The sequence below is a fragment of the Sander lucioperca genome, chromosome 16 (genome assembly GCF_008315115.2).
Source record: "Sander lucioperca isolate FBNREF2018 chromosome 16, SLUC_FBN_1.2, whole genome shotgun sequence".
Lineage (NCBI taxonomy): Eukaryota > Metazoa > Chordata > Actinopteri > Perciformes > Percidae > Sander > Sander lucioperca.
In genome coordinates, this window is record NC_050188.1 from 13,494,918 (window position 1) to 13,511,551 (window position 16,634).

The following is a 16,634-nucleotide window of genomic DNA, read 5'->3' on the forward strand; positions in this document are numbered from 1 at the left end:
TTCACAGCAGCATGAGCCACAGGGACAGAGAACAAACATCAAACACAAAAAACACTGCTTTGAATACATTTTTGGGAGGAGTGAGTCAGTTGGCTGACAGGAATAAAAGGAACAGAGGCTGCACTGAGCGTGTTGAGCCAACGTGGTGCTGCCACGGCAACCGCATCCCCCTGTGATGACGGGAGACCAACCTGGAGAGTATGAGCAGAGGACAGAAATGCCAACACACACAGTCCCACCACCTCTATCTGCCTCTCCCTCTACATCTTATAAAGAAAAGAAAATCAACATCATGGTTGAACAGCTCCAATTCTTAGGTCATCCATCTCTAAATTGGCTATTACTCTGGCTGTCAAAATGACCATCCAGCAATCTGCACATTGCAGTTTCTTTCACAATCCAGCTATGTGTTGTGTGTGTGTGTGTGTGTGTGTGTGTGTGTAAAACACACATATGTATTGCTTTAGGCTGTTATAACTGAGGCCTGTCCACAGAGGCAGCAACTGGAGGACAAATAACTAAATATTTTTGAAATGTTGCACTTAACCATTTTGTCAAACTATAAACAGAGAAGCAGAGAGACAGGAATGTATGAGAGTATGAGAGAGTGTGTGTGTGTGTGTGTGTGTGTGTGTGTTCTATGCTGAAAAGGCATGTGAGTGGCTGTGAATGTTAGCTAGACAATAGAAGACGCCTCCCATTTGTCTCCATCTGTCTGGTGTCTCTGCTGTCATCCAGATACAAAATCCCATCTTCATTTGCTGGCTCTCACACCGACAGCTCATCAGACATGTCCAATAAGAGCCTAAAAGCTTATCAGCAATGTCAATGATAAACATAGAGGACACACGCACACACAAACAGCACACATACACACATTAACAAGAATGCTCCAAGGTAACTGACTGAAATCAAATTACGACTAAACCTAAGCATGAATTAAACATTTTATTGAACCAAAAGCTAATCTCAACTGTAAGAAATAATATCTAAAATAACTAAAGTGGAACTTGAGCTCTAAAAGTCGGTGTGAATAAAAAAAATCACTCTCAGTTTCGGGTTTTTGCCGCTGTCAGACAGCGAGTGAAGCTCAAGAATGAGTCAGTAAAGAATCACAGAGATATACTACTTGCCATTAGTGGCATAAAGAAAACTCTATTGCATTCAAGAGAAATCAATACAGTGGTGCTCATAAGTTTATGAACCCATGCTAAAGTTGACTAAAAAGAGGAATAAAAAAAAAATCATCTTTTGGAAATTGATCTGAATGCCTTAATTAAATGAGGAAAATACAACCTTTAAGGACACCAATTTTCTTTGTGAATGAATAATGTATTGTAAATAAATAAATGTTCTTCCTTAAAATACAGGGGGCATAAGTCAGTACACCCCTATGTTAAATACCCATAGAGGCAGGCAGATTTTGATTTTTAAAGGCCAGTTATTTCATGGATCCAGGATACTATGCATCCTGATAAAGTTCCCTTGGCCTTCGGAATTAAAATAGCCCCACATCATCACATACCCTTCACCATACCTAGAGATTGGCATGGTTTTATTTCAGTTAGCCTAACAGCTGGGTTTATTTGAATTGAGAGATGATCTTATGGAAAGTACCCCATGCCAATCCCTAGGTATGCCAATAATTGTTTTTAATTAATAAGGCATTAAGATCAATTTCCAAAAGATGATTTTTTTATTCCTCTTTTTAGTCAACTTTAGCATGGGTTCATAAACTTATGAGCACCACTGTACATGTATGCACATCATCACCATTCAAAAGAATTTCTTGTCAGCATGTAAACCTGCTTTATACACACTAAAAGTGAGACGAAATGTTCAAATTAAACTGAACATCAACACAGAGAAAAACATTAAATGTTATCTTTGTGTGAAAAAACTGAAATGCTGCTCTAAAACACAAAAAATCTGTGTAAATTGTAAAACTGTCATATGTCATGTGCATACACACAACTAATACTGTCCCAATTTAGGTGCAGTAAGAGGCAAACCGCTGCCTGCATTGCTATGTGTGCAGATGGTTGTGGTCGCAGTCACAACTTTATGCACCATCTACTCTGTACCACACACACACACACACACACACACACACACACACACACACACACACACACACACACACACACACACACACACACACACACACACACACACACACACATACAAAATATGTCCTCCTGACGTGGTTAATGGACAAACTGCAGAGGAGTGATACTTTTGGGTGAGTTACAGCGCCCGAGGGATCACTCTTTAAGAAGCTCTTAGAAGATTTCTATTTCTGCTCAAATCCTACGACTACATCTGTCTTACACTCTGCTGCTCTCTGTTGCCTGTTCAGAAAACTGCACCTCAATGGACAAAACTTTATACGGTCTTTATATTCACAATCTGTCGGTATGAAGCTGTGCCATTTCAAAAACATTTGCCCCATCAACTTTTTGTTCAAGAGATCATCCCTGCATAGAGCTGAGAATGAGAACGCCTCTTCCTCAACTTATAAGCTCTGCAAAATCACCACAATAAATCACTTGCGAGCGGGATAACTGCGCATACTGACATCAATGACTGCCAGCAGACGTCGTTCTAGAGTAGTGTGGGTTAGACCAGAAAAAAAGGTTAAAAATTTTAGAACCATTTATATTCAATTCAGTTAGTGTTTCCTTGTGTTAGATCAAGAAACCAATTATTATAGCTCTTATATTAATCTATATTTGATCAGAAGTAAGATTGTTAGACACTTAATTATGAACCATCCCCCCACATCCTTTTTCAGTTAGTTACATTTGTGTCGCCTATGTTTTCTGACAAAGACAGAATACTTCTTACTTTACAAATAGAAAACATAATTTTTGTGTTAATGTCAATCATCGGTGTAAAGCATGATTTAGCTTTCTTTCTTTATCACTAACTGTTAAAGAAGTGAAACCCCCGTTTTTCTGTATCCCTCCCTTATTTTCATCTCCACCATCTCAGCTCCTTCCAGCAAAGGAGGGCTACGCTCAAGGCTTTGGACCGAGCCGATCCAGTTGGACAATCCTGTCCCACATGTCAGCTCCCTCATCAAGGGGCGGTTTATCGAGTTGCTCCCTTTGTGCAAATGGTGCCACAGCGCTGTGGTGACCCTGACGAGTCACACACTGTATGTATGTGTTACATCTCAACCAGTGGCGAGAAATTTGCTCATGTCCTGCCCCACATACCAGGGCGGATGCATGGCGGACAACAACAGACACGCTATGGAGATCTAGTAAATGACATGAAAGTTGGCTTTTGTTTATTTTCCTTCATTGCTCTTCTTGCTGTGTGTATTCCTGGGGTCGGTTAAGTGTGGCCATTCCAATTTCCCAAATTGGTCACTTCCAGTTTGTTTTCGGGGCATGGATGGCCCCAGTCTTTCACTCAGTCTTGTGTTTGTTGATGGGCGCTCTGTGGGGTAGCTGTGATGATGCAAGTGGACCAGTTCTAGTTCGAGTGATGACAAATGATTTTAGGAAGTTGCAATCTCCCCCCCTAGGTGGCGCCATCCCTTCTGCTGTGTCTCCAGGGGAGGCAGATACTCTGGAACACAGAGAGATGGTTCAGGGAAGTCAGAGTCGGAATGATAGGGCTTTTTATTGCATGCCATGCGACTTATGAAAATGCTGCCAAAACACAAGACACATTGGTCAGTGTCTCGGCAACAGTGTCACTAAGAAACTTCCCTGAATTTCTACTGTGCTTATAATTATGATCCTACATACAGAAGTCCTCGTCTTATTTCTGGATGTCCTCAACCTCCTCAGTCCTCAGCTGTTCATTATCTGTATCTGAACTCCAAAGGTTGCTCGCTCATCCTCATGCCTTGCAGTTGCTTGTCCACATACTTGTATTGCTGGTCTTGTGCTGTGTCACAAGGGACAAATAGCTTCAACTTCCCTTTCATGTGTGGCTCTCTTGGAGATGGGCCTGATAGCGAGTCACATGTTCATACATGTGTCTGTTCTGAAGACTTTCTTTCACTGTATGCCCAAATACATCAGTGTTCTCACAGTAATCTGATTAGTAAGTACATCCTTGTTAAGTACATTGTGAAGCTCTGGTAAAGTGTGTATAAAATGCAGCCTTTTCTCTGCTTTGTAGCTTCCCCTTGACTTTTTTCAGTTCATTATAATGCAATAGAAGCTGCACAAGAGAGATAAAAAAAAAACACAAGCATATCTGAAAGCACCTTTTTAAGGCCGGGTGTGATTTATGGTCACTGAACTAAAGTTACTTATAAACTAGTAAACCCTTCACATATATATTTTGCCTTCAATACACAGAGTATAGTTGAAATCCTCTTCCTGCTCTTGCCCTTTTAGTTTTTGTCAGGAATCTTTGCATAATTCGTCGAGCTGGATGGGTGCGGATATTCAAAGTACCACTCCATACCACATTTGTATACAGTTTTTTATGAATTAGCCTAGATCAAATCTAGCTACTCTTCAGTGTTAGTGCTTTGCTTTAACAACGGCATTAAGGAAAATAAATTCTGCTGCTTACCATTGTTACTGCAGTTTTTGTTGTCTTTGTCAGATGCCTCTTCCTCAACCTGACAGCAAATAAATCAATACACAAGAAATATAAAATTAACAATTTTAAACAAAAGCCTGAAGGAAACATCAACGTCTTGCATTTGTAAAAAAAAAAAATTTAAAATTAGATAAATTTAGAATATCAAACTTGGCATGGAGTCATGTTCTTCCCACAAGGAAAGAGGAAAGGAGTGGTCCTTACCTGTTTCCTCCACTTCAGCTCACAAAAGACCCGCTCAAAACACTCATGCATGTAGTTAAACTGGGAGAAAAAAGCAAACAGAACTGTGAGTCAGCCTTCCAACATAGCACAATCAGCCAGCAAAGTCACAGTGACAGGTTTTTGCTTTTTACTACTTATATATATATATATATATATATATATATATATATATATATATATAATTAAAATCTGTCACTCTAAAACTGCAATTTCCAGAGAAATTAATTAAAAAACAAACAAACTGCAAAACATGTCAAACAGTAGTGACGGTGTGTGCACACTCACATATGGAGTGAAGATCTTGACCCAGCGAGGTTTCTTCTCTCCTCTGGCGTATTCAAAGCAGAAAGCCATCCCTTCCTCATCAGTGTCCCAGCGCTGCATCTCCGCCCACTCAAAAGCTATCACCTGGTTCTGAGGGACAGAGTTAACAGTAGGTAAGCCCCTTGCATAAAGAAATATTTAGCATAACACTGGTTTAATTCACAATTTAGTATCTGGGAAATCTATTTAAGACAATACAGAATTTTATTATATAAGTTTAAGCCCAAATTGTTTTATACAATAATGTAAGACAATACATATTTTCACTAAATAAAAAAAAAAACAACAACTACGTTGCATTAAAAAGTTGCTTTCCTTTATCAAACTAGCAAAGACAAACATTCACCTCCAGCGTTCCGTCCTCGGTACAAGCGTGCAGCTTGAAGTGATGGATGCTGATAGCTGTGATAACATGTCCCTTCCTCCTGGAGTCACAGGAGCAGTGGGGGAACGCCACCTCATTGTAGCCTTCACATGTCCGCAACAGACTCAGGTACTAAGAGTATTATAGAGCACACACATCAGTCAATTGTCTTATACTGTAAGTAAGCATGTTACGGCAATCTAAATAAGATTAGGTTTACATTTCTTTCCTTAGTGCAATTACTCGAAAACCCCAGTTAACAAGCAGTTTGGGCTATGACCAGAGTTCCCCAACTACATTACTGTACCAATAATGGCATATTGGTACTACGAGTATTTCAGTTTATGAGAAATTTGTTTCATGATGTGATACTGCTACTTTAAGACATTTTTCTTGTTAATGCATTTAGACTGATGGAACAGTGAGTGGATAGATTCTGAGGTAGGAGAGCGTACAGTTTACAAAAAGCCAACGCTAAGCTGTGAAAACTGGCTTAACTTTTCAGTTTGTAACAGAAGAATGAATGCAGTAATGTTCAGTTTGAGTCTGAATTTGGACCACTTTTTTTCTAGTTTGCAATACTGCTCCATTCACATTCCTGTGTCTTCTTTTTTTTTTTTTTTAAGATTATTTTTTGGCCATTTTAGACCTTTATTTGACAGGACAGCTGAAGACATGAAAGGGGAGAGAGAGGGGGAATGACATGCAGCAAAGGGCAGTGGGTCGGAGTCGAACCCGAGCCCGCTGCGTCGAGGAGTAAACCTCTATATATGGGCGCCCGCTCTACCAACTGAGCTATCCGGGCACCCCCTGTGTCTCTTTTATGCAAATACAGACTTTTTACAAGATACAAGTAAGGGTGTACACTAACCAAATATTTTTAGTTCCTGATCCTGATGAAGCAAATGTTCTTGTGTTCATGACCATTTCTGATATCAAATGCTGCCTATTATTTGGAAATGTTGTGCTGGGTGGCTAGATAGCTGTGAAAGTAGTTTAAATTTACACACAGAAGCCCTCACATGTGCCACTTTCAGTTAATATTTAACAAACATCAATATTAACTAATAGCTTTACCTCTGTTTATACCACAGAGGACTGTATTCTGTGTGAAAGGTTTTTTGACTTTTCTTTCCATTTCTATTTGGTAACGTTTTGGTGATGGCTCTGGTCAGCAGGCAAAAAGTGTAGTCATCCCAATCCCCTCCCTGAACAAAGAGTGGTCTGTAGGACTGACCGTGGCCATCTTGCGCTGCTCTGCCAGCTTCTGCAGCTGGTAGGATTTGTCCTCTGTTTTTATGAATCCCTTCTTCACATCTTCCAACGCCTAGACAGACAGGGATGGATAGAGGGGTTTAGGGGGTAGGAAGACATACAACACCATTTATTATTTGAGGTCACTACACAAAAAGTATTATCCATAAAAAACATTTAGCAAGAAGATATTCTGCCTCAAGTAACAAAGTTCAACCAATGACAGCAAAAAAATCTTGTGTACATTTTAATAAAGATGCTTTAATCAATTTTTCTATAATAACAATGTATCAAATGACATTGTAAAAAGGCGTTGCTCATAGTGATGCACCTACAGATAATTATCCTCTGAATCTGCAGCTCCCCTTGGCTTTACAGGGCTTTATAGCAAGTGTTTTTGCTGACTTTACTAGTAGAAAATGCTGTAACGAAATAGTCAGAATATCATGTTCTGCATGTGATATGTAAAAGGAAAACATATCACATGCAGAACATGATATTCTGACTATTTCGTGTACGCTCATGGATTTCCAGAGAAAGCTTAATCACCCGACAAACATATTAAAATGTCCCAGACATACTGTATTCAAATGCTGTAACTGCTGAACCTCACATGCCTAATATGCTTCAGGAAGTGACCTTTATTGGTCAGCGGACAGCCTGTAGGCTGCTGCTGCTGTTGCTATAATTATTTTTAGTGGAGGAATGTTTGTTCACACTTTATTCTTCAAAAATTGTGGGAAAGTTTTGCTTTCTTGTAGATTATCATGGTTCTCTGGTTTCCTGATTAAATACATAAGTGGTGGCATTTCAGAGCCTAGACATATTTGTTTCTCAGGATGTCATTTATAGGACTTCCTGATTGGTGGTAGCTTGACATTTTGTATATATATTCCAGCAGCTTCCACTAGGCCATACTTTGCTTGTTATAATGTCAAAGCATGTTTAGTGTCTACATTGGCAGTCATAAGATGCTATATAATCATATTGTGTTTAATGACTAGTAAAGCTGGATAAAATAAGTATGCATTGACTCTGGATGATTGAACCTGTATGTGAAAAGCCAAATATCTAGCCAAACTGGAAGATTCTGAGACCGGTAGCGCTGGGTACTCAATTCAATACTTTATATACCTTAGTATCGAGTATCGAAAAATGTCTCGTCATTCAATACCAAATTTCAATACCTGAGGAGTAAATATCATCAGTCAGTGAGCCAATAGGTAGGCAGCACCGTAATGTGTAATGTTGGAATGATTTTTATGAAATTGGTATCGAAAAAAGGATCGTTCAGGAACCGTTATCGAAATCACGTCGAAATTTTTGAACGTTACGATACCCAGCCCTAGAGACAAATATAAGCAGTTAAGAGTAAAAGAGTACAGTAATACGGTAAGTTTTCCCCATTATGGCTGACATTCTCCATGACCAAAAATGCTGAAACCTCCAACATGTTTCAACCCAAAAAGGACTATATAAACTCTTAAAAAAAAAAAAAAAAAAAAAAACCAGAAGACCAAATTTTGTGCTGAGTTCCCTTAACTCAATGGAAAGTGGGATTCAATTATTATCACCTGGTGAAAGCAGTAATGCAGGGCCAGCGGGTTGTCTCTTAGCAACTCCTCCTCCTGGAAGCTGAACAACCATTTGCGGAGCGCCAAGCATGTCCCCGGCACTGCCGAGGTGTAATTCTGCACGTAAAGCTTGTGTGGAAACTCATTAGGCGCCAGCTTCCGCACTGCAACAAATAATAGAAACAAGGAGAGGGATGAAAAAAGGGGGGCGTCTGGTGTCTGTTTAGCCATTAGAAAATAATTTATTTTAACCTGTACCAAAATAACCTGCTCTTGCTGTCCAAAAATGTACTGTACATACCCTAGGCCCAATGAACTAAACTCACCAGTGGGATGATACAGGTCTTTATTTAGAAAAGTGGTCATCATGAGATGAAGTCACCCAGAGAGGGCTTTTAAATGAAATGCAATAAGAATATGTAAAAACGCTCTGCGAATTTTCCTGTGAAACACTCATAAACATCAAATATACATACAGTTCTTACCGAACGAGTGGTTGATGACTTCAAAAAGGGCAAAGTAGCTCGCCATAATACTGTCCATTCCAACCTTTATCACTAATGCCTACAGGAAGAGCAATACAGAGTCAGTTATGTCAGAAAAACATTGTTCGAAAATTTCTATTGCACAAGGAAAGTTTATTTTTTAAAGTGTCTGCGTTAGTTATTTTTCTTTCCATATAAACGTCCGTTCTACACTAATAGAATATCATGCATTTACCAGTAGACATCATTTGATTTTGTAATCCTCAGTGTCATTATTTTAGCTAAGAACTGCAAAGTCCAATTCAGATGTCCAAACAATGGGGCAATACAATTTACAATATAAGTGTATGACAGCATCATCCCAGCAGATCCTGTCTTACCTGGTACACCTGGTCTGTGGTGCTGTTCTTGCGGACTCTGACAGAGATGGTGGTCTTGTCTGGCAGGGCTATCCGCAGTTCTACATCTGTCACTCCATTGTAGTTCTGCACAGCAACGTGTGTGGATTAACAAGGGTGTGCGCCTGCTTGTATGAGTGTGCATGTATGGGTTTGTTCTGAATTACTGGTAAATACTTGTGGATTTAAAAAAAACAAAAAAACAAGATATGACTAAACCAGAATTCATATCTGTTTGAAGTCCTAATCCTCCTATTTGTGTTTCTTTAAGTGCTGGATTAATTTAGTATTATCGCTTTTGTCTCTGATGCTGTCATTCCTCAAAACACTAGAAAGGCAATGCAATTACAGTAACTGTTTAATTGTTTTGGCTCTCATGTTTCAACACCATGCTAGCAGACATGATGGGCAGCCAGCTACTTTAAAGCAATTAAAGTCCACCGCTGATGCTTGTTTACAGGAAATAGCCAACTTTTTTAAAGCGTAACTCTCGCCAATATGCAACCTAGGGTCTTTTTGTGAATATGGCTGCAAGTGGAAACAACTGCTAAAGTGAGTTGTTCAAAACCTTTTTTAGTAAACTCTGTGTACACAAACAATGTTGTCAATGCTGAGTTCATGTGTAGAGCCCCTGGTGAGACTTCGAGCAAAGTTTCATGTTGTGTCGAGCCTTCTTAGTGTTTTAAAAATAGCGATTTTGATGCTATCATAGTAGTGCCCCTAGCACTCCCATTCAAAAGGCCATTTGACCGAAAACGAGAATACGGTAAATTTTAAAAGTGGTGCTTCCGTCCTAATTACGCGTTTAAACGAAAGTTTGACTCGGGTACATTCACAAAAAGACCCTAGGTTGCATTTTGGCGAGAGTTAAGCATTAAAAGGAGGTTGAATAGATATATTCATAACAAGTTTAAAATCCCCAACAATCCTCTTGAATAGGTTCAAAATCAGATACAGAATATCAGATACATACATCCTTAACCCTACAATCTAAAAGCTCAAATGAAAGACTGAATTTCGGAAAGCATAGTTTAACCCTCTGAGGACGAAAGACGCACCGGTGCGTCCAAACGATGTTTTGACAAAATTCCTACTCAAAAAGCGATATTACAAAATGTATTTACTATTTTAATAATATATGACCTAAAGACTTTGGTAAACTCATTTCAAGCACGGAAATAATTTGTACAACACATCATTAGTTAAGGTTTCTTTTCAAAAGGGATTTGAGGGAATTTCAAAAAGCGAATATCAACATTTCAGCTTTAGCGCCAAAATTGTCTCTTTACACACTGCTCTGGGACAGATTTGTGCATCACTATACGGAAAGCTGAGTTTGTTCTGAACATTTTCATATGAAACACGTGGGGATCAGTTATGTGCAAATACCCTAAAAAGGTAAATTTAAGAAGATGTGTGAAAATGTCCTTAGACCTCAAAGGGTTAATAAACAAGGTACTGTGGTGCTCTGCAGATTCCCTGGCTTACAAGACAAAAGTTGTACATCTGAGACAGTTTTGAAATAGACTCAAAGCTCAAACTCAGAGCTACAATTTTTCAAAGCTCAGAATCAAAATTCACATAGAAATATCTACATCCAAATCTAGTAAAGTTCATATCAAAATATAAATGAGATGCATACCTCATCTGATTCAGAGAGAAACTCCTGCACGATGTCACTTTCCCCAATCACCCGCACAGAGCAAACTAGAGACAAACAGAGAGGCAGATGGAGAGGGGGAGGTCAAAGTAAATCAAATAAACAAAAGGACAGCTAAATGTCACTTTGTCTGTATCCTTTGCTCAGATTTACAGTATTTCCATGTACGGTGGAAAATCGATCACAGCCAGAGTTTGGCCTAATTTCAATCCTTACTACAGGATTTCTGCATGTACACGTTAAATAATTTCTTCTTTTCCTTTGTATGGCTATTGTGGATTTTAATGGGTCTGAATAGCTTTTCGTACTTAAACGTCAGGCTTTAAAAATGGAACTGTAATTCTTCTTGAACAGCATGTGGATTGGTAACAGAAAAACATCTTGCCGTTGCCCATGTTAAAAATCAACACACAATTGGGTTTATACGCCAGTGACCTTTCCATATCAGCCTACCTCGCTCAAGATATTCCTCCAGTCCTCTACGGCGAGCATCCAGCTGCTGTTCAGACAGGGAGAAGGGCCATTTACCAGGAAGCTTTGGGAAGTTGAAGTTGGAAAACTCCCTCTTTAGGTTCTGGTGCAGGATGGCAAACTCCCGGTAGCGCTTTGAGCACAGCTGTCTACCAGACATGTACACGTTGTACACCTATGATCATTGAGACAAAGACAGGACAAACAGACAGTAGTGCATTAGAGTAGAAGAAATGGATGTTTACAATCAAGAATTACAAGTTTTTTTTCAATACTGCCATAAGAAAAAAGAGGCAGCCACAAGAGCCTGTTTTGGAAAAGAAGGGGTAAGGTAATGTGTCGAATCAGTACTCACCACAAACCTCTCGGAGTGCTGCTCTACATGTTTGTATGTGGGAATGGAAATGGGCACTGCTTGTTTGTCACTGTAGTCATAGTTGGGTTGGACATCTTCTCCTCCTTCCAATCCATCAGCCTCCTGAGCTGGAACAGACAGCACAGCCAGAACCAGCTCCTTCTCCCCTGCACGAATCAGGTCCACCACCTGCTTATGGGTTGCACCTTCCACACTCACCCCATTACTGGAGGGAAAGTCAGAGCAGGAAAAAAGTGTGGAGGAAGAAGGGAGGGAGAGACAGAAAGAAAGTCAGCAAAGAGTTTTAAAAACCCTCTTTTCCTACCATTTATTCCCCTCATAATCAATTTATGTTTCAACATGGCAGATAATTCAACACTCTTCACACAACAACCAGAGCAGGGCTTGACTAGACCTTTACCGTGGTGCCATGGTGTGAAATTAGTGTAAGATTTAGTGTAGCGTGTATACTGACGCAGCTTTTTAAAATATTTCAAAATGCATCTGATGAAAATACTAATTAGGGATGCCCTGATCCAACTATTTCTCTCCTGATACCAATTCCAATACCTCAACTCAGAGCATCTCTCAATGTCAGATACCAATCCAATACTGGTGCTCTCTTTTCCCCACATTTAAAACTCAGCAAGTTATCATTTTTATGAAAGGTAACATGAGGCCAGAAATAGCTGACTGACTGAATGAATACAACTGATAGCGTAAACACTGAATTTTATAATTCCTCGGGTAAAGAAAATGTATTTTATGTGGTTTGGTCATGACACAAAATAACTAACAATAATAATAACGACACACTCATCTCAGATCTGGATGGCATAATTATATAATATTCTATTAATGCTGCAAATGCTCATCTCTTTCATTTTTACTATTATGGTGTGTGGTAATGTCAACGCATGTTGTCCACCATTGATATACACAACGTTGGGAGTGCTAAGTAACCAGGTCAGCTCTAATGTCTCCCTTCCATTTGGTGCCGTAAGACGACTCCCATCTTGGTTTTGCTGAGGCCAGATGGCACCAGCATCAGGTGTCTCTGCTAATCTTCCTATGAGAAACAGCGGGACAGACACAGGAGAGGAGGGAGCAAGAAAGAGTGCAAGCTTGGTCTGTCCACTTTATGCCATGTCTATTGCTTATGAATGTATATCTGTATGGCATCATGGATCAAAGCGGGAATAAGTCAAACAGATAAAGAGAGGGTAGTGACAAATAAAGTCAACAATGGGAGATGGAAAGCTGGTTTATGATGGGAATAGAGATGGACATGATGGCATTCATCTGAGTTGTTCAACTGGACAGCAAAAGTGGGGGTTGGAGGTGACCAAAAAGATGAAGATAGAAGGAGAAGTTCTGGTCTCAACACTATCACATCATACTCTTATTAGACAAAACAGAAGCAAAGCAACGCCTGCCAGAAAGGTGTCAGTTGCTGATCACCAGCAACAAAGGGGGTTGGAAATACGTGAATTAGGCTAAGTGAATGTGTAATATGTTTTGATGAAATATTTTGTCTATAAAAGATTGCACTCTGAATTTATTTACCATAGCCTAAGTGATGTCTGACGAACAGTAAAAAGCTAAAACTAAATATTAGTATGAACTAGAGCAAATAGCTAAAAGCAAGCAGCTCTTCACATTTTGTTGGCTGAAATTGTGAGATATTGAGTATTTTCCCAGAATGAAAGATTTAATTATTTTATCAATCATTAACTTTTTTCAAAAATATGAGAATCTCAATAGTGAAAATCAATAATGAAAACTATGGGTGTGCAAAAAATTCATTTGTATCGTGATTCAAGCTCTATCGATTCATAGAATTCCAAAAATCAATTAATTTTTTGTTGTGTTGTTGTGAAATGAGTTTAGCTCGCCATTCCCATAGATGGCGCTGCGTCAAATTCACACCGACGCCTGGACACTCTTGTTATAATCAAAAGAAGAATGAGTGCAGCAGAAGTAGTTTAGTCGGCGCAAACAATGGCAAACCTCACAGAAAGAATTATTCAACCTGCTCCATCCTGATTGAAGGCGAGAGTTTGGGCACATTTCAGCTTTTATAACCTCGAGGGGAAGACGGAACTTGATAGGAATCATGCTATATGCAGGCTTTGCAAAGCAAAAGTTAAGTATTTTGGAAACACCACAAACTCACACGGTACACCATCACTCAGAGATTAACATTTAAGAAGTGGACAAAAAACAACCTAAAGTACCTAACATGCCAGTCAACCAACGCACTCTTTCAATGCTCTAAACTCCCACCGAACTCTGAACGAAAAGCTCTTTTTATTCAACAGTTTTATTTGAATCTTGAATTAAATGTATTTGAAAGCTGGCCAAAGCTTGGCACTCTGCAGTTTTTAGTTGCAAAAGTTTTAATTTTTGTATGAAGACATATATAGTAATATCAAACTACATTTAATTTGTTGTTTCTTTTCTTTTAAATTGTATGTCTACTGCAATCACATGGGAAAAGTAACTACATTTACATACTGTGAATCGTTTTTTTAATCGAAAATCGATTTTGAATCGGATCTTGAGCCTTAAAATCGATATCGAATTGTAACATTTTCTGAATTGTGCACCCCTACTCAAAACTGATAATAGTTCATTAATAAGACATTAATCCACTAATAGCAAGGCCACACTTTATAAAATCTCACATTTTCTCCTGTACATATACAAGAGCACAACAAGTTCATTTTTTTCATTTAATTTCTTTCTAAAGGTGACTATTAAAAACACAAACTATAGTCAGGCAGTAGTAGAGTCATGAAATAACAAATAACAAGAAGCATTGTTCCCTATCCTTGTTCATAAGACTAGTAAAATGCTGACATATGACATACTTAACTGGAGGATTCTTTAGAGTTTTTGCAAAATGCTCAAGCTGGTTAATAAGTCACATGATAAGTTTTGGTCCTGTCATATGACAAGAAAGAGATTTAGCAATTAAAATGGAGAAAACACAGGTTGGGTGAATTGTTTTTGATGCCTCAGCAAGTAGAAGTAGACCAGTGTTCCTTGTTTTCGGTTTCTCTTCTTCCTTTTTCTAAGTTTAACCTATAGTCAAGTCACAGTAATACATAAACATGTTTTCACTGCTCATATCCTGATGTTAAAGCTTATGTTAGGCCACACATAAAAATGACTTCTAAGAAACACATAGCCTATCTGTAGGACAGTACATCATTATTTACTATTAACATTTAAAGTCGTTCCTTTTACGATTTCCAGCATTTGCCCTTTGCTAGGGCCAAGGCTTACAACCATGGTGGGAGAATTAATAGTTTAGTCATGGAGACTGACATTCTTAGAAATATAACTGTCTGCAAATATGAACTGAAAAAGGCTTTGTGGGGAGATGCTTTCTCTTCAGGTTATTATAAGTATTGGTTATATACCTGATAAAAGAGAATTTGAACAAATAAGTTATTTTCATGAACATGTTCCTCTAGTTAAAGACTGGCATTAAGGCATGCATATCAAAGCCAATCCAGTACGCTGATAGGGATAACGGGCAAAACAAAAGATAACATCATAGAAATAAAATGGTATTTCTTTATATTAATATTTTATTTCGTGGAAAGCACCTAAAACGTCCCCATGTAAACAACATGCCTGTGAAGGATAGTCTGACAAGCAAGACAAGTCGCGGGCGCACACACACACACTCACACAATATGATGACAACACTGCTATCCACTGTCTTCGGGCATAACATACACATCCCTATGCATATGACAATACAATGTATGTAACCAAGGCTGTCATTTAATGTTGTCCTCCCAGCCATGCTGAAGCAGTCACTGCGCAAAGGGCTAGCTAAACAAGACGCTAGCTAAAGCTAATCAACATGCACAGCCTGTTGTCCAATTTATGTAAGCTGGTTAGCTTTCTACTAAACTCACTAGCGTGAGCTTGGTGTAGCTAACATTAGCTAGCTAGCTACATCTCTAAATGTTTCGTTATACGTATTAACCCGTAAACTGGGGGGAAAAAACAACTAGTTAGCTATGTAAACGGCTAACAGTTACATTTGCTGTCATAACAGACAGGTCACGTAGCATTACACCTTGAAAATAGCTAATGTTAACACATGCTTGGAATTGGATGAACACGGGCTAAGGGTAGCTAGCCTACTTGCTAACTACCTGGCTATACTGAACGGATAGAAGCTGACTTACACCTCCAGGATCCTGTCACCCTTTGCTATTCCAGCTCGGTCTGCCGCACCTCCAGGCAAAACAGCGCTGACATGCTGAAGAGGAGCGTACAGTTCCCCGTTGATGCTCCGAAGCTGTCCTCCTTCGCTAACTTGACCGCGAACGTTGAAACCGTAGCCAGACTCCGACTTGACGATTCTCACCGTCCGCGGACCTGACGTTACCATTATGCTAGCTGCGTTCTGGCCCGCGGTGCCCGCAGACGAACCGACAACAGGACCGTTACGGGATGCCGAAGGGAGAGTCGACCGAGTTTCATCGTCTCCTACATCCGCCATCTTATCCACCGGCCCTAGTACCCTTTTAGTCGGTGTCTTATCGTCAATTCAAAACAACACTCGAGCTCTGTCCCTCTGTAATGTTAGCTCCACAGACAGACTATGTTGTTGATAATCAAACCCGCCCCTCTGCAGCGTCACGAGACAACGGCCTGACAACGTGACCTCCCGGAGGCGTCTGTTCTTCTTCTTTTGGTTTTAAGGGCAGCTTGCATCCTTAATGTTTGTTGCACTACTGCCATCTTCTGGAGTTAGTTAACTCCTTAGGTGTCCAGTATGTCAGATTTTCCTCATCAGTCCCCTTTCTCATTAGGAAGCTGACCAGCATCTTCTGCCTTGCCCACAACCCAGTAGGCTATGCTTCTCCTGCTCCTGTTATCCCAAATCGTTTCCTTTCTTCACACATGTCCCTTTTCTCTGATCT

General features: G+C 39.5%; 1 protein-coding gene across 2 annotated transcripts; it reads right to left on the bottom strand.

Moving 5' to 3' along the window:
- Window positions 1–2,641: 2,641 nt before the first annotated feature.
- On the bottom strand, window positions 2,642–16,373 carry snx27a (sorting nexin 27a). Of its 2 annotated transcripts, none has more exons than XM_031296039.2 (13): window positions 15,894–16,210; window positions 11,683–11,908; window positions 11,310–11,502; window positions 10,839–10,903; window positions 9,179–9,283; window positions 8,799–8,877; window positions 8,314–8,477; window positions 6,723–6,812; window positions 5,468–5,617; window positions 5,083–5,211; window positions 4,777–4,836; window positions 4,543–4,591; window positions 2,642–3,579 (listed from the first exon to the last, which is right to left on the bottom strand). In XM_031296039.2, the coding sequence occupies exons 1-13, from the start codon at window positions 16,208–16,210 to the stop codon at window positions 3,509–3,511; spliced, it is 1,698 nt and encodes a 565-aa protein (XP_031151899.1). In that variant the 3' UTR covers window positions 2,642–3,508. The 2 variants fall into 2 exon arrangements, with proteins under 2 accessions (XP_031151899.1, XP_031151897.1); XM_031296037.2 differs by lacking the exon at window positions 2,642–3,579 and adding an exon at window positions 3,616–3,903 and having other exon boundaries at window positions 15,894–16,373.
- Between the last annotated feature and the right edge of the window lie 261 nt (window positions 16,374–16,634).

Bases quoted from the DNA above. Each gene is read 5' to 3' on its own strand.
- snx27a (XM_031296037.2), bottom strand. From the start codon at position 16,210: ATGGCGGATGTAGGAGACGATGAAACTCGGTCGACTCTCCCTTCGGCA. The intron at 11,503-11,682 runs GTGAGTACTGAT...CAATGATCATAG, and splicing joins AGCACTCCGAGAGGTTTGTG to GTGTACAACGTGTACATGTC. The intron at 8,478-8,798 runs GTAAGAACTGTA...TATTTGTTGCAG, and splicing joins AGTCATCAACCACTCGTTCG to TGCGGAAGCTGGCGCCTAAT.